At 40.5% G+C, this 21,523-nt stretch overlaps 1 protein-coding gene across 8 annotated transcripts in view; it reads right to left on the bottom strand.

Annotated features, from left to right (window-relative positions):
• Window positions 1-662: 662 nt before the first annotated feature.
• Ndufaf5 (NADH:ubiquinone oxidoreductase complex assembly factor 5) overlaps window positions 663-21,523 on the bottom strand; it is a 28,109-nt gene continuing 7,248 nt past the window's right edge. For 2 of the 8 annotated variants that reach the window (XM_036185443.1, XM_036185448.1), the window contains exons 4-11: window positions 18,740-18,787; window positions 17,517-17,620; window positions 15,589-15,628; window positions 14,132-14,329; window positions 11,797-11,857; window positions 1,347-1,430; window positions 937-1,019; window positions 663-774 (exon numbers count right to left, since the gene is read on the bottom strand). In XM_036185443.1, the coding sequence (XP_036041336.1) occupies window positions 685-774; window positions 937-1,019; window positions 1,347-1,430; window positions 11,797-11,857; window positions 14,132-14,329; window positions 15,589-15,628; window positions 17,517-17,620; window positions 18,740-18,787 (708 nt within the window). In that variant the 3' untranslated portion in view covers window positions 663-684. Of the gene's footprint in view, window positions 775-936; window positions 1,020-1,346; window positions 1,431-2,688; window positions 2,747-4,732; window positions 4,830-11,796; window positions 11,858-14,131; window positions 14,330-15,180; window positions 15,287-15,588; window positions 15,634-17,516; window positions 17,621-18,739; window positions 18,788-21,523 lie in introns of those variants that run through there. The other 6 variants (XM_036185445.1, XR_004944777.1, XR_004944778.1 and 3 more) reach the window with 6 other exon arrangements.

The raw sequence follows: 21,523 nt of genomic DNA, 5'->3' as shown, positions 1-21,523 counted from the left end.
GTACAGACTCCTTGGGTCATCTAGATAAGTCAAAAGTGTAACAACTAGCTAGGTGTGGTAGAGCATGCCGGAATCTGAGCACTAAAGGCAGATGGAGCTCTGCGTTTGAGTCCAGCCTGGTCTACACAGTGAGTTCCAGGCCAGCTAAGCCTACATAGCGAGACCTGTCTCCAAAAACAGACAAACAAGAAAAGTGTAAGAAATCATTTTGGCTTCGGTGCCTACAGCAGTCGCTAGGAAACGTGTTTTCACTGTCTGCATAAGAACTCCGCAGAACCTAGCAATCTGTCCCTCCTCTCCCCTTCAGAGCTGATCCCCCCACAGAGATAACAAAGGACCAGAAGGCAGAAGGGTACAGAATGCTAGTGTGAGCAATGCTTTCCTACCAAATCATGTATTTACACATGCACACGTATTTCTAGGTTCTTCCTCCCACCTGCAAGGAAAACATTTCCTTTGTTTTCAGGCTGAATCTGCAAAGATGCCCAAATCGATAGGTAACAGTATCCTTACATAAACAGAACCAATGAGAACCTGGAACAGTTCTCAACCTGGATTAGTATTAGACTGCTAGCAAATAGCTCAATATGTTGCTTCTTGCTTCAAAATGTAATAATTTAGATGTGAAAGTTACTCATTTCTGATGAAAATTCTGGAATTCATTACAATTGAATAAAATAATATTTATTGTTTTTTTCCTTGTGACATGACATCATTTAGTTTTGCTAGCTCTCCAAATGACACAGTTGCAGAACCTCTTTCAGCTGGCCTTGCCTGAAAACAATAAAAATGATAAAGATATTAGATATAGATAAGCTCTGCCCAGCACAACCCCAAACATGTTATGCATAATAAAACATACCCTAAGTTAATCAGCAATGGAAAACAAACAGAAACACAAACCCTCTAAGAAAAGTGATGCCTTAATAAGGCTACCTGAGAGTCATGGTATTTCCATCCTATCATGTGGTAGATCTGGTATGTGGCAGGTATGGAACCATCTTCATTTCCGTACATTTCTAAAAAGACACACATGGTTAAATTCTGGAAAGAATCAGGTGAGAAGAAGTACCTGCTCAATAACAATCACCTAATTCAAGAGAAATGGGTCCTAGAATAGCCACAGGACTGAGAATGAGTGCCTCACCCAGGAAGTCTTAACACAGACAAGCAACATGGTGAAACAAGAGCTGTGTGCAAACAGATACAGAGATACAGGCTCTGTGTTTGGAGAGGGAAAACATGAAGTCTGACAGTACCTTACGAGAAGGAACTAGCACTGCGGAGCAAACACCGCTCAGCACAAACCCCTCCGTGAGTGCAGGTAGACAGAGTGGGTGGCTCACCTCTGTAAACCGCTGCAGCTGCTAGCATCGTGTCTCGGTGCAGCAGAGCTTTTCTGTTCCAAGAACAGTTGCTCTCACCCATACCTAAAAATAGACTACAGTTTGAGAAAATACTGCAAATACCCTGGCAGCTCAGAATAAAGACATGACACTCTTATCTTATCCAACAGCGTACCAGCCTCAGTCTCATCCACCTTTAGATTATAGCGAGGCTGCTTACTGACTGGAGCAAATCTGCTTGAAGCCTCTTCATTATTAAGTCAGATAAGAAATTCTCAGGAGGGAAGCCCCAGGATGCTTCTTCCCACAACAGCCACAGTCTGTATGTAGTAAGACAGCTCAGCAAATGCCACTAGACTCTAGATAGGTCACAAGCATTGACAAGTGCCTTTCAAAGAAAACCACACCTTATCCCTCCTAGCTGTGACACTGTGACAGTGCCTCCCTCCTTGTAAGCAGCACAAGAGGGAAACTTGGAAGAGGGCTGGCTGTACAACTCATTAGATATGACCAAAGCCATGTCTTCAAATTTTGTGATATTTTACTAACACTAGATTTAAAAATTATGTGCGTTCTCCAAAGAGACACTTCTTTTTTTAAAAAAAAAAATTTTATTAAGAGATTTTCTATTCATTTTACATGTCAACCTCAGATTCCCCTGTCCTCCCTCCTCCCACCCCCCAGCATTCCCCCCCAACTCATCCCTCATTCCCACCTCCTCCAAGGCTAGGTCTCCCATGAGTAGTCAGTAGCGCCTGGTACATTCAGCTGAGGCAGGTCCAAGCCCCTCCCTCCTCCCTGCACCAAGGCTGTGCAAAGTCAGAGACACTTTTCTTAGCATTTTAAAACTAATCTTCAGACCTCTTTCCTTATTTTAAAATTTCAAACTGTTTCTCTAAGTTGATGGTCAGAGGCTATTTATTGACAATTATTATTGTAGAGCTAGAGAGATAGCTAGGTGGTACAGTGCTTGCCTAACACGTGTTCAAGAGGCTGGGGATATGAATTAATGGATACAGTGCTTGCCATATAACCATAATCTCCAGTACCCACATAAAAAGCCAAGTTTACCTGGTACTCGGGAGGCAGAGGCAGGAGGATCTCTGTGAGTTTGAAGCAAGCCTAGTCTACAGAGTGAGTTCCAAGACAGCCAGGGCTACACAGAAAAACCTAGTCTTCAAAAAAATAAAAGAGGGGTTGGGGATTTAGCTCAGAGGGTTGGGGATTTGGCTCAGTGGTAGAGCACTTGCCTAGCAAGCACAAGGCCCTGGGTTCAGTCCTCAGCTCCAGCAAAAAAAAAAAAAGAAATCCTAGGGAAAAGAAATAAAATAAAATAAAAGAAGCAGCAGCCAGGTGTGGTGGTAACCCTTGGAGCAGCCAGTCTAGCACACTAGTGAGCTCTAGGTTCAGTGAGAGAGAAGAAAAGAGAGCAACAGAAGATGCTGACAACGACCTCTGGCAACCACATGTGCACACATCTGGAGGCTACACACACACTCATATGCACACACAAGCATATCACACACACACAGAGGCCTGGGTTCAATTCCCAGTACCGCAAAAAATAAAGATAAAAGATAAATTAATGTGAGATCAAATTAATGTTATGCATCTTTCTTTATGGATATATTTAAATTTAAAGTTATTTGGAAAGACCATGTTTAAGATCACTCTACAAAATAAAGGAATTTTAAAATATTATAATTATTCTTAATATTAAAATTTACTACATGCTGGGCAGTGATATGGTGGTGCATGCCCTTAATCCCAGCACTTGGGAGGCAGAGGCAGGTGGATCTCTGTGAGTTCAAGGCCAGTCTGCTCTACAGAGCTAATTCCAAGACAACCAGGGCTTCAGAAACCCTATTTCAGGAAGAAAAAAAAAAAAAAAAGACCAAGTGTCTACTACTTACTTCACTAATCAAGAAAAGATTCATTCATTTTCTTCAATGGTCTAAAAATAGTAACCTATTTTAAATTTTATTTAAATAAAATTTTAATAATAAATAACATTTCAAATTTTATTTCAATGGATTTTTTAAAAGCAGTCAACAAGGAGGCTGGAGAGATGGTTCAGTTAAGTACACACATTGCTTTTGCTGAGGACCCGAGTTTGGTTCCCAAAACACATCAGGCAGCACACAGCAGCTTATAATTCCAGCTCCACAGATCTTACACCCTCTTCTGGCTTTTGAGGAGACACTGATTCTAATAAACCCAATGTCCTGTATTTTGTGAGTTTAATGGTCCCAATTCATAAAAATTAATAGCTACAAACTAGTAAGTTAATAAAAAATTGTGGCTGGGTATAAATGATAATTTTGTAAATACACATTACAATCCCAGAACTGAGGAAACAGAGGCAGGTGGATTGTGATCTCAGGGTCATCCTCAGCTATATGAGACCCTTTTTCAAGTACACAAACAACCTGCAACCAAAGTAAAACACTGAGGGCCAGAGAGATGGCTCAGTGGTTAAGAGCACATACTGCTCTTCCAGAGGACCTGAGTTCAATTCCCAGTATCTACATCAGAAACTCATAACTTCCAGTAATTCCAGTTTTGGGATCCACTGTCCTCTTCTGGCCTCTATGGGTATCCACACAAAATAAATCTTAAAAAAATATTTTAGACCCACTAAAATCCATCTTAAAAGCATTCTCCCACTTAGTGAATATCAATCCCACAGTGACCAAATGTAAACTAGGGTTCACACTGCAACAATATTACCGATGATGTACATCATCATCATCATCACACAGTACTTTAGTTTCTGCTCAACTTTCCACTGGCCTGCCCTCCTTACACATCACATGCAGTAAATGCATACACAACACAGAATGCGCTACTAGACATTCTAAAATGCTTTCCAAACAATTCATCACTTTCATATTCTAAATAAGGTCATTAGGCACATTCCACCCCTGTGGGTGTGGCCCAGCTCAGTTATAGACAAGTCAAGAGCACTGTACAGTATCAACACAATCCCACTCTTCCTCAGGTATGGGCACTGCCTTACTCAACACCCCTTTCCTTGTGAAGTACTCAAGAGAAGCTGGACTGGGGATTGCAACTTTAGAAACTAGGATTCAGCCTTTATTATACCCGGTTTTTCATCTTTAAAGTGGAATATCGTAGAGCGCACTGTGGGGAAGCTTTACTGACAACCACCTAGCAAAGACGGCAGGCTCAACCTGAGCTTGGGATAAGACTAGCTGGCAGGGAACTGCTTAAGAGTCTCAGTGTTCTCATATTTGATCTTGGCCAGAAGGCTGAGACTTCTCACAGTGTTTTTAAGGTTAAGTTCAATTGCTTATTAAAAACAAATTTTAATATGTTATTATTGGAACAATGATGAATATTGCCTTTAAAAAAATTGAACTTACCTTAAAACCACTGTGAAAGCCTTGAAAATTTCTCATGTATTCATCAGCTGATAATGCAACTTGTTTGTAAAATTAGGTCAATATTCTGGACTTTTTTCTGTGAATTAATAATAATGGCAGCTAAAATGAGACATCCCTCAACTATTTGGGAAACAAACACAACACAGATGTAGAATACAAAAGCCAACTGGGGAGTAGCACCTTCCAGTGGACACAAGCACCCAAGCCCCTCCAAGTCCCATTCCCCTTGGACTTTCCCACCGGGTAAGTAGCTGAGACTTTAGACTATGAATGACTTAAGCTGTCTGCCTCTACTAAATACAATTTGGGCACGCTCTTACCTGTCTGTGCCCTAATTTCCTCATGTATCAGGACAGACTGACAGGCTAGTGCCAATATTACTATAAACCACGCCTTATAAGCATGCAAAGAGTGCTCTTCTACTATACTCAAATCTGACTCATCTCTGTGAAAATTCTCTAAACAAACTGTAAGGCTCATCTGAAAAACATCTAGAAGCTTCTGGTCTTCTGTCATTCCCCTTCATCTGCCTCTTCTATACACGTAAGCACTATTACTACAGTAGGTCTCCCAATGTAAGATTAGGATAGACATAACAACCTCTCCACCCCATGATTTTATACACACCGTGCCCTGTGCTACCCTCCAAATCCTCCTACACTGCATACTCCTGGGCAACTCACTTTAGCTTAGGTTCAGCTTTTTCTACAGATGACTCCCTGACATCCTAAGCAGATTTAAGGCCAAATCCTTCGTGTTTCTCTTATTTTACAGCTGAAGGTTTGTCTGTCTATCTTGGGAGTTCTTTCATCTAGAATATTAGCAACTTGAGATCAGAAACTATGTATCTCTACCACTGGCTGAGAAGCTGGCACACAGCAAATGCTCAATAAACAGTAAATGAATAAATATAAAATCCAGCAGTTAGTATTTTTGTCCACTTTCTCAAATGGCATTTTTACACATTATCTTTATATAATTCTTAATCTACCTACAGATAAAAAAAAATCAAAGATATGTGACTTTTGTAAAAGGCCTCACAGTACAGATATCTCTCTCAAGGGTAAGCATTAGGTACAGTTCCTCAAAATGTAAGACCTATTTAAAACCCTAGGGGACAGGCATTACCAATTGGGAAAGGGCCTGAGGCAACCTTCTGGGGAGCCAGAAAGGTTTTAAAACTTAGTCTAGACGGTGGTTAAAAATACAGTGGCCTGCCTGGTGGTAGGAAGACCATGTACAGTGGTTTGAAGAAAATAGCCCTTGAATGAGAATGCCTGCCGTAGCAGTATCTGAATGCTTGATTCCCAGTTAGTGGAACTGTTAGGGAAGGATTAAGAGGTATGGCCTTGCTGGAATAGGTGTGGCTCTGTTGGAGGAGGTGTGTTACCTAGGGTGGGCTTTGAGGTTTCAAAAGCCCATGCCAAGCCCAATGTCTCTCCTTGCTTGCCTACCAGTAGATAGGATGTGAGCTCTCAGCTCCATGCCTGCATGCCTACCACCAAACTCCCTGCCATGATGATAATGAACTAAACTTCTGAAACCATAACCAAACCCCTAGTTAAAAACTTTCGTTTATAACAGTTGCCTTGGTCATGGTGTCTCTTCTCAGCAGTAGAACTGTAACTAAGACACCATGTATTCCACACTTGCCTTCTTGTACCTCTTCCAGACCTCCCTTTCAGATTAAGGCATCTCTTCACCCTCATCAGAGAAGCTTCTGTTTATAGTAGATAGTAACACAGAGACCCACAACTGGCCATGGTGCAGAGAATTAGACACTGTAGATATTCAGTTCTAAATGGAATACATATACCAAACCCTTTCCACCAAAGGCTCAGGGATCACTGAAGAGGGAGCAGAAAGAACATAAGAGACAGGTAGTGGATAAGAAGAAGGAAACAGTGTCTTCTGGACACAGCAGGACAGCTGCACATTTGAACCAGAATGACAGCATGCCCAAGACCTGGCAAGCCCAAGCCAAATCAACTCCCAGCATGGAGAGTAGAACTGGATACAATGTTCCACCCCTACCCGAGGCGCTAATAGCCATTGTTAACTGCTGGGAGAGGAAGGGTCAGTTTTCTCTAAGAGTGTAGCCACTGAGAAGCCAACCACAATCCAGCAGAAGGCCACAGATCTAAGTAGCACAAATGGACCTTCAATTGGGGGGGCTGGGGAGGGGGGAGCAGGGACACAAAACTGGGTGGGAAGGGAAGGTCGGTGGATCTTTAGGAGAGTGAATATGATCAAAATATATTGTATGAAATTCTCAAAAAACTAATAAAATAATTTTTAAAAATACAAGTAGCTATAGCATTAAAATTATGGCATTTAACTAGACAAAAAAGGCCAATTTCACTGTTTTAAGGATATATCTATATTTAGTATACAGTATGTGGATTCAAGCAACTAGTTCTAGGTTTAGCATGACTACAGACAAGGTACTTATACTTATGCCTTGGTATGTTCACCTGTAAATCAAGGTACTAGAAAAATCTAAGCCAGACACAATGGGATATACTTAAAACCCCAGCACTGAGAGGTAGAGGCAGGCAGACAATGAGTCTGGGGTCAGCCTGTGATCTGAAGCAAGATCAAGGGTAGCTTGAGGTACATAGCCAGATTGTCTCAAAAACACCAGGGGCTAGAGAAGTAGCTCAGGGGTAGACCACTTGCTTTTTATATGCAAGGCTGAGGGATTTCTGATCCCTAGAAACACACACCAATGTGGAGCAGGGGACCACCCACACATGGAAAGAAAGAAAGAAGCATCAGAGACCTGCAGAGTAATTACTATATTTTTAAATCAGTGGGCAGTAACCTTTTCCAACTGATAGGTCTAATTTCTTGTCTCTTATTTTCTTTCTTGAAATGAATCATGAGCACAGCATTTATTGTAGACCAGTACAAAATAAACAGTCTATTTGAAGAATTATCATTGAAGCCTAAAGTGAGAAATAATAAGTTCATTATCATGTCTCAAGCTTTTAGATAAAAGGGCTCCATGATCCTATCATTGTTTTCAGTATTTGAGAAGTGTTCAAAAAATAGTTTCTGTGTTTTATTATCTTTATCACCTTGAGTATAAATCTATAGCCTACCAGTCCTTTATTTCATGATGAAAAGGGACCGCAATGGTAAGTTTTTGGCTATGTGCATTTCCCTATATAACATGACAGTGTAAGTCCACACTCAGAAGAGTGCTAAACATGTGAAATGGGTCTTGTGATAAGCAGGCAAGTAATGGAAGCACATAGGGCAGAACCTTATCACTAACAAGAAACTACAACAAGCAACAGGGGAGGAGACAAGAGTCTGGCACCTAATTCTGCCACTCAGATTCAACTGTTCTCCTTAGCCCTGATGTTTCTCACTTAACACAGGAGCAACACAGTTACCAAGCGGTCTACTGAATAAAGCAAGTGTAATAATGTCTGTAAAAACCTTAAGTCTATAAATAAAAGAACAGGCAAACAATTTTATAAATTTCATTATTTCAAAACATATTACAACTTTCAGAACCAGATAAAGGCTTCCTTAGGTAAGCATAATTCTGTTTTACAGACCCCAACTTTAACTCCTCAAAATCATCCATGCTATTAGTGAAGTGTGTGTGTGTGTGTGTGTGTGTGTGTGTGTGTGTGTGTGTGTGAGACAGAGACAGAGACAGAGACACAGAGAGAGAAAGAGCGAGAGCGCACACATGAACAAGTAGTTCACAAAGGAGACCAGTTGGAAATCTCTCAATGGAAGGTGTTTACTACTTATAAGTCACAGTCATCTCAGTTGGGAGGTAGGATCTGATTCACTGTTGTTCCTCAGTGTCTTCCTGGCCATTACTTCCTCCACCTGTTAAACACCCTCTGCCTGTAAAGGCTTGTTCCACTTAGCCATAACCTTCTCCTGCTTGCTGGCAGGTTATCCCCCAGTCAGTCCCCTCCTTTGCAAGGTCTGGCACCTGGCTCAATTTTCCTGTGCACCTCTGGTCATACCACCATTCTAAGAGGAAGGGTTTTCAATGTTAGTGTCCATCAAATTCCATTCTCTCTACCTCATGCCCAATGAGCTCTGTCACTCTGCCTCTGCCTCTTATGTGAACTATGTCCCAGAAGGAGTTATCACTTATAACTGCTTTACCTTCAGATCACTCACCAAGCATCTCATTTCTGACTTCATCATCCTGCCCTTTCAGCATGATTAAGTAGTTCAGCCATAACTGTTTTCTGACTGCTTGGAGAATGCTTAGCTACAGCAACTTTTACCCAACTTCCCAGCTCACTTCTGCCTCTATTTCCTTTTTCTTCCAGGTCACTATTTCAATTATATTTGGGGAGTTACCTTTCACTTTTGGATTTCTGTCATGTAAATAGCAAAACCTCAATCCAAACCAACTCAACTACCTCCCTGTTTGTTGCCAACCACCACTGATAAGTCTGACTGGCTTAAAATGAATCCTTCATGTAACTCTGTAACTTTCTCTAGTCAGTTCACCTTTCTCTCCAATGACTATTTTAGAGTGTTTCTACATCATCTCAAGCTCTGTATAGTAATACCTCCTTTGTAACAAGGAAAACAGCTCCGTGATGTGGGAACTTTCACAAACACTTATGTCTAGTGGGACTATTCTCTTGCCTTATAGATAGATAGATAGATAGATAGATAGATAGATAGATAGATTCTTCTATATATTTATATATATATATGCCTCCCTATCCCCTAGTCAACTCTGCTGCAGTGCTGTGGGAGACTCAAGTTACTACAGCAGATAAGAGGCTCATCAACAAAAGCATACAGGTAATCAAAATTTGTAAGACTGCATCCACTAAATGCTTATTTCACAAAGGCCACAACTGATCTACCAAAAACTGTCAAATCTCCCTCCTAAATAACTGAAATACACTTACCCAAATCCAAAACACCACCTCTTAGCAAACTTTATTGCAGGAAGCTTCCTTTGCTAATTAACTCTTAAAATTATGCATCTTGTACTGGGAAGATGCTTGGTGGTTTGGAATAATTGTTGCTTTTGCAGAGGACCAGGGTTTGACTCCCAGCAACCACATCCATTTAAGCTTAAATTCAGGGGATCCAACATCTTCTTCTAGCCTCCTCTGGGACCAGGCATACACATGGCATGAACACATAAAAGCAGGCAAAACACACATACATATAAAATAAATCTTTAAAAAAAATTTAAATATTAATATTTTGGCTTCCTCCCAATTAAAATGCTTGACAAGGACAATCTTTTTTTAAATTGAGTAATTATTTCATGAAGATCTGTAGTGATATGGGAGACTCAAATTACTACAGGGGTTAAGAGGATGATCAGCAAAGATACAGGTAATCAAAATTTATAAGACTGCAATCAACAAATGCTTATTTCACAAAGGCTACTGCATCAGGTTGGGGATACAAAAGTGAAAAAGGAAAACTGAACCCTTGAGAACCTTTGTCTGATGGAGACTAAGGAATCTGGCCTCAACATGGGCATGACCACGAGCAGAGACAAATCAAAAGCCCTCTACTGACATCTTGGCCACTTGGCAGGTGTGGTATGTACAAGAATGAACCTTGAAAAAAGAGCAATTACAGAGATTTGGAAGGTCTAAGTGACAAACCTGGTACAGCTACATGATGCCATTTTCAATGCCAAACTGACACTCTGGATCTGAACTAATGATACGGACCTTCCCTAATTTTGAGCAGGAGACAGCAAACATGTATGTAGGAAAAAAATGCATTAATTTGGGTAGCCCATGCCCAAAGAAACATACCTCTGAGTTCAAGGCCAGCCTGAGGCCAAACCATGAGACACAGTCTCATAAAACTAAATCCACCACAAATTTTAAGAATTTGGGGAGTCAAATTATCAATATATTTTGGGTACTGGAGATCAAACCCAGGGAAAGGAAAACAATGTTAAAAGGGCCTGTTATTGCTTAAACATGGAACACCACACACACACACACACACACACACACACACACACACACACACACACACACACAAACACATACACCACCACCACCACCACCACCGCCAAAGGTCTATGTGTTTAAAATCTCAGCCCCCAGCTGGTGGTACCATTTTGGAAGACTGTGGAAGGGTCTAGCTGAAGGAAGTGAGTAACTGGAGTGCTAAACTTTGAGGACTGTAGGCGGGCTCCAAGTCACCTCTGGCTTCCTGCTGTGGTATCTCAACCACCTCTTTCTCCTGTCATAAGGTCTTCCCTGACATGACAGATTGTACACCCTGAACCCTGAGCCAACATCACTTCTCCCTTAAGTTGCTTCTGTGAGTTACTCAGTCATAAAGACAAAGGTAAGGAACCCCGGGACTTTAAGGTTCTGTGCAGGATCTGATTCTCACTTGCCACCAATCCAACTCTCCATCTCACTGTCCTCTGCCAAATGCCCCTTTTCCAGTTCCAGCCATGTTCTCTTGCAAAAAGCTTTTGAACATGCTATGCTCTGTGTCCGAGACACACTTCTCCCACCTTTTCATCCGGTTAACTCATTTTATTTCTTTAGAACATAGCTCAAATGCCATCTTCTCAGACAAAATTCCTTTAACCTCCCAAACCAGGATCTATTCTCAACTAAACCTTCAATCCTAAACTCATTAAACTATCTAAGGTTTGTAATGTTTTTAAGTGTGTGTGTGTGTGTGTGTGTGTGTGTGTGTGTGTGTGTGTGTGTGTGTTTGTGTGTGTGTGTGTAGACATGTATGTGCATGCTTAGACCTGACATATGAACTGTTGCTACTGGAAGTCACTGAAATATTTTACCACAAATGTACCCATCAACAAATTCCTCCTCTATTATTCCAGAAGCAGACAGTGCTACAAGCCTCAATTTCATAGCACTAGCCACAATTCCAATCTAACTCTTCCAGTGTCACATCCTCCACTTTATAGCATAAGCTCTAAGACAACAGTGTGCTTTCTCTACAGGAATGGATCCCTAGTGCTTACCCCGACCTCTGACACAGAGTACACTGTCAAGATGCCTCTCAAATGGAGTCTACAAATGCCTCACCTTTTAAATCTTCCATCAATTCAAACATTCCAGGATAGTTAACTTGAATTTCATCAGTATCCTATTTTTAAAAGAAAAATGTAATATTCATGTGACAATCACAAACAAACAAATAAAAATCAAGCTTTGGAAAGAAGCTATAACTATTTCCCAGACCACTCTCTCTTCAATTCAGTGTAGTTCTTTTTTATAAGGATGCAGAGAATTCATATTAACAAGTAGTATATATCATTTTTAGTCTTAAATGAATAAGTGCTAATAAGCTAACAGTTTTTGTTTGTTTGTTACTTTTTTGCGAGACTGGGTTTCTCTGCGTAGCCCTGGCTATCCTGGAACTCATTCTGTAGACCAGGGTGGCCTTGAACTCAGACATCCACCAGCCTCTGCCTCACAAGTGCTGGAATTAAACCAAATTCTGAAATTTTGAACACCAAAGACTAAAATTTTGAGAAATGCTGTTCTCAGAAGAGAGCTAAGATTTGAGGAATTAAAGGCAGATGATAGATTTTTCAGTTGGTCAGTAGTTTTAAATTTATAATAAAAATTATTTGTGAATTTTTATCATTTAAAAAGTCTTAAAATATAATAACCCCTAATGCATAACTTCTTATATCAGTAATGTTGGTTCTTCAACACAAAGCTATGCTTTTTAATTTTCAGATGTTCAACATCTCAAAACCACTTTTTTCTTCTTTTTTTTGGTTCTTCAAGACAGGGTTTCTCTGTGTAGTTTTTGTGCCTGTACTGGATCTCGCTCTATAGACCAGGCTGGCCTTGAACTCACAAAGACCCTCCTGGCTTTGCCTCCTGAGTGGTAGGATTAAAGGTGTGTGCCACCACCGCCGCCACCATCACCCAGCATCAAAACCACTATTTATTGACTTAGGCAATTTAAAGTTTGTAGAAGTCAAGCCAGACACAGGCGAGACATCTCAGGGTTGTCTTCTGCTCTTGACAAAGCCTTGCCTACTCTCGCAATCTGCTGTTTCTTCCCTTACCCCTCTGGAGGCTATTTTTTAAGATTAGTGGTTCTCCCAGTTTACCCCCTTGCTTTCTATCAATACACAGGATATGATGTAATTTTTGTTTGGTTGATTTTACCACTCAAATAGCTATTTTAACTGTAAGCTTATCATCTCTAGCTATGCAACTGGAGGCTTTCTTCACCAAAAAATTCCAATCACCTCCAATAAAATTTAGTTATGTTTCTATGTCAGAGGGCTTGGAAATCATAGTAAATCTATTCAACTCATCTGAGGAGAGTAATGAGTCCTATAGAGCAACTGTCATTGAAGAGGTGGAAGGGAGATGACTCTCTTCTGGAAATTTATTCTTGGAAAGTTTTAGGAGTAGAAGGAAGGGTAAAAGAAAAGCAGGTATTTCATACCGGTAGTCAGGGCATCCATACCCTTTGGCCATTTAATAACAAGGGCTTCTCAAGGTGAAGAACACTTATATATTTTTTTAAAATGCTGAGAGAACTGAAGCTCCTCTCCTAAATTCCCTTAAGTAGTACAGAGATAGGGTAGGGAGTCAAGTTACAGTCACTGAAACAGATGTGTATGCCTGTGATCAAAGTACACCGTGGGTGGAGGCAGAAAGATCAGTTCAAAGTCACAGTCACTTCCATATTAGCCTGGGGTATATGAGACCAGTCTCAAAAACACCTCCCCCAAATAAAGTAAGTTATATCCAGTGTGCTATCCCATCGGTCTATGTAGAATCTGTGTTCCTTCTACACTTCCTGTCTATGGATCCTCTCTATAAAACTCTCCACTGGGACTGAAATAGAGCATGTTCTACCTCAACTAAGCCTAGACTTAGAAAATGTAGTCATTTGTGTCTGCCTGAACTGAGAGTTGGTGGTAGGGACAGTACCACAAGTGCCCCTATAATGGATACCCATTACCACATCTGTAGTGGTCTTACCCATTATTATACCTAGCTTGGAGTTGAAGATTCTACTGGAGTAGTATTTTTAAAGTCTCCCTTAAAGGGGTTGGCAGGTAAAGCACTGAGTTCAGTACTGAAGCCCATAGCAGGAGAGAACTTACTCTCAAAAGCTGTCCTCTGACTATGGCACACCTTCCTCCCTCACAAAATGAATACATGTTATTTAAAGAGAAGTCTCTTTATAAACTGGTACATTTTTTGAAGCTACTTATCCTAGAAGCTAAATGCTAAAGTTTATATTCTCAACATTCAGTCAAGTTGTACTTATAAATACTAAAGATAGCAAGACACTCTCCCCCCAAAAAGAAGATAAAAAGAAAGAGCAAGGACAACTGGCCCAAGCAATGAAGTAAGCGGGTGACGTGGTTCTCCGGGTACTCACCACGGTCAGAGTATTGAAGCCAGCTCTCCCGAGCAGATGTCCTAGGTCACTGACAGCAGTGAACGGGGAAATGTGTGGGGAAAACCCTCCTTCCCTTTCTGTTTCTGCTAACTGCAGTGAGCACCGAAGCTCATAGAGCGTGTCTCCGCCAAACATCGCACCAACAAACACCCCATCTGGTTTTAAGACACAATGAATCTGTAATAAATACAACACAACCATTCAAACTTCACAGACAGAAACATCAAAACAATAAATGTATCCAAGTTAGTATTTTATGACTACAAACCTTATTTCGCCAAATAAATCAGGAAGTGACTAACGTCAGACACGAACCCTAGAGCCAGTGCTGTGTGGTGTGTGGAACCCTAGAGCCAGTGCTGTGTGGTGTGTGGAACCCTAGAGCCAGTGCTGTGTGGTGTGTGGAACCCTAGAGCCAGTGCTGTGTGGTGTGTAGTAATGTTGTATAGTAACGACAGAGACAGAAAACATACTCACTAATGATTCTAGTATCTATTAGATGTTGTATGTTATAAAATTTTATAAGATACAATTTGCTTTTTACAGTAACAAAATACTACAAGATAAAACATTTAAAGAATGACAGCTCACCAAAATTATAATTCTTCCTGTTTGTGCCCTCTAAAAGGAAATTTTTTTAAGATGTCCCACCAACAGCTGGAATTTATTTCCTACTCTTTTAATCTGGGCTGAACTTGTGGTTTCTTTTGGCTAAAGAAATGCAGTACAAGTGACAGCTCATGAGTTTCAGCCTAGTTTCGGCCCGTTCTCCCGTGGCTCTGCATGCTTCCTTCAAACTGTTCTCTTGGAACACCCCCACTTGGCCACACCATCATCTACCCACCACTCTCTACGCACTGATAAACATCAGTCTACAAGGATTTCTCTAAAACTTGCTGAGAGTAATGCACAGGACAGATAGAAACATAAACAAGTTCCTACCCAGAGAAAGTTCACAGGCTATAAAGGGAGAGAAGGAATTTTTTAATATAGAATATGCTTTGTAGCCAGGCAGTGGTGGTACACACCTTTAATTCCAGCACTCCTGAGGCAGAGGCAGGCAGATCTCTGAGTTCAAGCCCAGCCTGGTCTACAAAATGGCTTGCAGGATAGTCATGGCTGCATGGAGAAACACTGTCTCAAAAAAAGACAAACAAAAGAATATGCTTTGTGATGCCAATATTATTTTAAACAGTAATTAAATCTTTTATAAATATAAGCAATTCTACAACTGACTATTCTTAAAGTTCTCAAGGAATGGCACCTAATGTACATATTTTCAAGTCAAAGAGTACCAAGTATATCCAGCTCATAGAACATTACAAATATTTGGTTTCATTCCATTCTCTGTAAGACTTAGAAACAGTGAAAACAGAAACACTTGTCAATCTGGATAATAAACTAACACAGAACTAAGCCAACGTAAGTTTCCTCACCTGTTCAAGTGCTCTAGGAAGGTCATTCACCCAGTGCAAACTGAAATAGAAACACGTAGTTGCTTAACCTTAGTTAGTGTAATCATCATTAGGCTAAACCACAAAAAAGTATTAAACTTTGAAGTCTGAAATTAAAATGTTTTCTATACTTCCATAACTCTGATCTTTTTTTACTGTCACCATAATTTTGCCTTTTCCAGATTGTCATATACTTAGAAACAACATACTCAGCTTTTTGAATAAACTTTCATTTGGTAATGTGTCTTTAAGTTTCCTGCATTCTTATCATGTCTCTACAGCTTATTTCTTTTTAGTTCTAAGTAACTCCATTGTCAAGATGTACCATAATTCAACCACTTAGTGCTGAAGGACACCTGTGCTGGATAGTTTTGTCAAATTGACACAAACTAAAATCACCTGAGTGGAGAAAACCAATTGAGGAAACCGCTGTAGGCAAGTTTGTAGTACATTTTCTTAAGCAGTGGTCAATGGGAGAGTGCCCAGCACATTGTGGGTGGTCCCACCCCTGGGCAGGTGGTCCTGAGTTCTGTAAGAAAGCAGTGAGCAAGGCAGGGCAGGCAAGCCCGAAGCAGCACTCCTCCATAGCCTCTGCATCAACTCCTGCCTTCAGGCTGTTGTCCTCACTGCTTTAGATGATGAACTTTACAGAGAACTGCGAGTGAAGTAACCCTTTTCTTCTCAAGTTACTTTGGTCATGGTTTTTCATCACAGCAAAGTAATCCTAAGACAGCATCTTAGCTGCTTCCAAGTTTTAGCAATTAATAACACAGCCACAGTGGTAAAAGCACTTGCTGCCCTTGCGGCAGGCTGAGTTCAGTATTTAACACCCAAATGGTGGCTCACAACTCCAGCTCCAGAGGATTCTGCATCCATTTCTGGCCTCCACGGGCACCAGACATGCATGTAGTGCACATACACACCTGCAGTTAAAATACTCATATAAATAAAATAAACAAATTTTAAAAAAATTTAAAGAGTAATATATTATTCATGTTCATGATTTTGCATGGATATAAATTTTCATTTCTTTGGGTAAATACCAAAGAGTATCAATGCTGAAACCTAACAAAGTATGTTCAAGTTTCAGAAAATCATCAGTCTTTCAAATTGTCTATATCATCTTGCATCTTTTAAGATGATGGAAAGCAAAAGAACAAAGCTTTCTAAACTTACACATAAGACACCTTTTAAATCTCATGATTTCTGCTGACCCTGTTTATTCTTTAATGTGCGACAACAAAAGAGCTTTACCACGCTGTATGTAGAAATCTGGGAATAAAAAGAAACTTAAGACACTATATCAGATTTCCATTAGGGTGTCCTGAATCCATAACTGTTAAACAGAAGAATCTTACAGTTTATAAACTAAAGAATTTACTTTATTACAGTGAAGAACATACAGCTCAGTAACGGAGTACTTGTCTTTAACCCAAGGCCTTAGGTTTAATTCCAGGTCGGGGTGGAGGGTGGTGGTATTAATCCATTATCCATTGTTAGCCTAAGAGTAAAATGTTACAACATAAATTAGACCTATTTATAACATATATACACACACATATGTATGTGTGTTTGTGTGTGTGTACACATGCCTGCACATGTGTGCCTGTGGAGGCCAGAGGCTAACCTCATGCTTGGGTCTGACCATACTGTCTTTTAAATAGAGTCTCTCACTTATCTGGAACTCATCAAGTAAGACTGACCTTCTCCTGGCTAGGGAGTGCCAGGGATCTGCCTGTCACTGCCTCTCCAGAGCTGGGATTATGAGCATGTGCCATTATGTCTGCCTTTCATGTGGGTTCTGTGAGTCAAACTTACTTCTTCACGCTTATGCAGCAAGCACTTAACCAACCAAGGTATCTCTCCAGCCTCTCTAACATGTATTTTAAAAGTACAAATGGATTACTAACCTTAAGCTGCTAACCACCAGGTCAAATGTATTTTCTTGGAAGGGAAGGAATTCTTCATCAGCTAAAATATTCACAGTAGGAATATCTGTTTCTAGGGAATTTTTCTAATGGCAAAAAACAAAAGTTCAACATATTTACATAGAGTTTCGATTACTAACACAATCATTGTTAAACACTGTTAACGTTACATGTATTCAGCAGTTTGTCAAAAAACGAAACAAAACACAAAGTGTGGCACACAAAAAGGCACACAAGAATCTTTCTTAAATCACATCTAGCTGCTCTAAAAAATATAAGCAATACATCCATTCACACTAAAGACATCTCAGGCAACTGAATATTTCAGTGCAACAAATGAAGCCACAAAATACTAGATGTAAATCTGGGTGAACACTTTATACTCTTAAGATTGTTTGAAAACCTATGTAAACAAGACTAAAAAGTTAGAAACTATAAATGAAAATACTGATGTTTTATGACAAACTAATTTTAAAAACTTCTAAAAAGCAATAATGTAAATGAAAAGTGGGAAGATATATATTATAAATTACGAAAGGTTAACGTCTCTAAAATATAAACTCTTACAAATAACAAAAAAAAACTCCCCCCAAAAAACATGTAAAAGCTCAAATCAATGAGGGTGAGAGGATAGGGATGTCATTAAAAATTCAAAGTTAAGTAATACCAATGAGTGTTAGGTGTGGTGGCCCATGCCTTTAATCCCAGCACTCAGGAGGCAGAGGCAGGAAGATCTCTGATTCAAGGCCAGAATAGTCTACACAGCTGTTCCAGAACAGCCAGGGCTGTTACACAGAGAAACCCTATCTTGAAAAACAAAAGAGGAGGGTTGGAGATTTAGCTCAGTGGTAGAGCACTTGCCTAGCAAGAGCAAGGCCCTGGGTTCGATCCTCAGGGAGGCAGAGGAGGCATTCCTGCTTCCCATTACATGTTGCTTCTTGGGCAGCTGGCTGGCGTCTCGCTCCTCCTCCTCCTCCTTCTTCCTGTCTCTCTCTGAATTTCCCAACCTGCCTCTAAGCTGCCTTGCCATAGGCCAAAAAAGCTTTATTTATCAAACAATCAGGGCAACACATATTTGCAGCATATAGAAAGACATTCCCCCATCAGTATTGTCTAAGTGTATATATTTATAATTACACCTACACTGCGAAAGAAATAAAAATTAAAACCAGAAGGTCAGAAACAAATATTAAAAAGTTATGTACCAAAGCATGTTCTGCAATGTCTGTTTGAAAAATCTTTCCCACAGTCTCCTGCAATGGGATAATCAAAGTAAAACAATTACTGAAATTTCCAAAGGAGGAAATTACAATTTTCACCTCCTCCAATCTTTAATCTGTATCTTCTGGTCTCTTTTTCTCACCAACAATAGGCATCAGCTTCCCAATCTTGCAAAAATATCTCTCAGCACCTCTCTGATTTTATCTCATTTTACTTGTGTATGATAAACATATACTTGATAATTTTTGCTTATAATTCAGGACTCTGCTCATGAGGCTTACAATTCTTGGTGTCTATAAGTCACTGCTCACTAAACCGCCCTCTAGGGGTGCCTCATGGTCTAAGCATAAGCACAGTTTCTCATTGGGTCACTCCTGGTCAGTCTATCTCTTTATCCACAGCACCAATAAGATCTCCAGGAAACATCTTGAGTGATTTCCATGTGGCATCCCTCTTCTGTTAGAGAAACTGCTACCTGAATTTCAGTTCATACCACATTCACTTTTTTCTGCTCACAGCTTAGCAAGCATATACCCTACCAATATTTGTTAGGCAGCGGAGAGGAGAAAAAAGAGAGCATTGTGAGTTGAACTGTTTGCAGATTTCCATGGCACAGCTACTCTGCCGAGGTGGGTTACATGCTACTTGATGCAGGCTTGGTAAGGGAGGTGCAGAACTGGCTCTCAGATGACGCCACTGTGGAGAGCAGAGAACTAAGCTAATCAATCTATCTATCCGTCTCTCCCGAAAATCCCAACAAATAGATGAAAAGACAGGAGCAAAGGCCTCTGAGCCGAGAGCACATACACTTAAGGTTAGAGCAGTGGTAAAAACTAACTCTTGGCAGGGTACTATTATGGAGCACTTCACAATATCCATGGTGTAACTATTTCTGCCATAGCTGATTTCAAGTTATCATACAATATCCTTGAACAGAGTGGAGGAAGAAATAACAACTAGTTCTCAGGAGCTGGAAAAAGCTAGTTAATTATAGTGGGCCACATGCATCAAGAATACAGGGACAAAAAGCTGGGCAGTGATGGTACACACCTTTAATCCCAGCACTCGGAAGGCAGAGGCAGGTGGATCTTTGTGAGTTCAAGGCCAGCCTGGTCTACAGAGTGAGTTCCAGAATAGGCTCCAAAGCTACACAGAGAAACCCTGTCTTAAAGAACCAAAAAACAAAAACAAAACAAAACTAGGGACAATCTACAAGAGAAAAAGAATGAAGATAACATGTAGCATCCATGTAACCCCAGAAAGCGTGTAACACAGGGGTGTACTTCATACTTCAGTTTCAACGTCTCAATACCTTGTGAGAGAGACCTCTACTTCCAAATCTGAGTAGCGTAAGAACTTCCAACAAATACCTCTGTATTTAAATTGACTTCAGTGGAGTTCTACTTCTTAAAATCAAAAGATGGGCCAGAGACATAGCTCAGTAGTAGAGCCCTCACCAGGCAAGTGTTCTATCACTGAGTTACACCCCAACTGAGTTAAAGTTACCTTAATACTCATGCATTCACAATGTAATGATTATTCATTGAGGGTTGTAGGAACTATGATTTGAGTAATGAACAAAAATAAGCAAGTCCAGTACAAGAAGAAAGACACCAAAGAAACAAACAAATACCATGGATTATTAGTAAGTGCCATGGAACTTACTGCCAGCAAAAGTGGGGGTACTATTTGAGAAAGTAACCACAAGACTATTGAGATAACTCAGTGAGTAAGGCTGCCAGGCACCAATCTGATGACGGATATAATCAACTTTCTAAAGACATCCTCTGATCTCCACAAGTGTGCTGTGACAGGCATGTGCTCACACACACACATACAAATACACAAGAGACATGATTATGACTAAGTTAGACAAGAATCCAACAGTTCTGACAAGATGAAGAATGACCTGGCTTATACTTATACTGGGTCATCCTGAAGGGAGTAAGATTGTTGGGGGCACAGATGGAAGCAGGGTAACCCATGTGGAAGCGACTACAGCAATTTAGGCAAGGGGTGGAGACAGCTAGAGCCAGTAGGGTAAGGTGAAGGACGTAAGAAGTGGAGCTACAGATAAATATGACACCAAGTGGGAATTCCAGATCCAGTCACTGATCAAGTTCTGCTGGCTTTAGTAAGACTCTCATATATTACATCTTGAAATCTGCTTCATCTCCTGAGACTGTACTGCCTTAACACTGCCTCTTAAAGAGTCTGTCTGCTCCCTCTTCTTTACTCTTTCTGACATGACATGCCCAAATTAACGGTCCTTCAGCATCACTCGACCACATTCCACAGCACTCTCCCTTCCTCTGCCAAGCTGATTCTCAACGCTAGGAACCACCAACTAGATTTGGGGCCTCGAAGCCTACATCAATTAACTCCTTGTTTCTCCTGCTCTTTAACTCTTGCTGCATTTCAGCAAGTGTTTTATTTCCTATGGCATTTGTTATATTCGTCAATAGTCGTGTCTGGGAAGGCCCACAATCTCCCTGCACCCCAGTCCAAATAGACATTTTATCAAAACAGATTTTACTTCAGAAATCCCAGGGGCTTCAAGATGGCTCAGAAGTTAAGAGCATCCTCTGCTCTTTCAGAGGATCCAAGTTCATTTCCCATTCATGTCAGGTGGCTCACAACCATCTGGAACTGCAGCCCTAGGGAATCCAATGCCTCTTGTACCTGTGGGCACCTGCACTCAACTGCACATATCCACATGCCAACATACTCACTTGCACATAATTAAAAATAAGACAAATAAATATTTT

This window comes from Onychomys torridus, chromosome 4 (assembly GCF_903995425.1).
Source record: "Onychomys torridus chromosome 4, mOncTor1.1, whole genome shotgun sequence".
NCBI classification, from domain to species: domain Eukaryota; kingdom Metazoa; phylum Chordata; class Mammalia; order Rodentia; family Cricetidae; genus Onychomys; species Onychomys torridus.
Note: the sequence above shows the minus strand (reverse complement) of the source record. Positions and strands in the feature narration are given on the sequence as shown.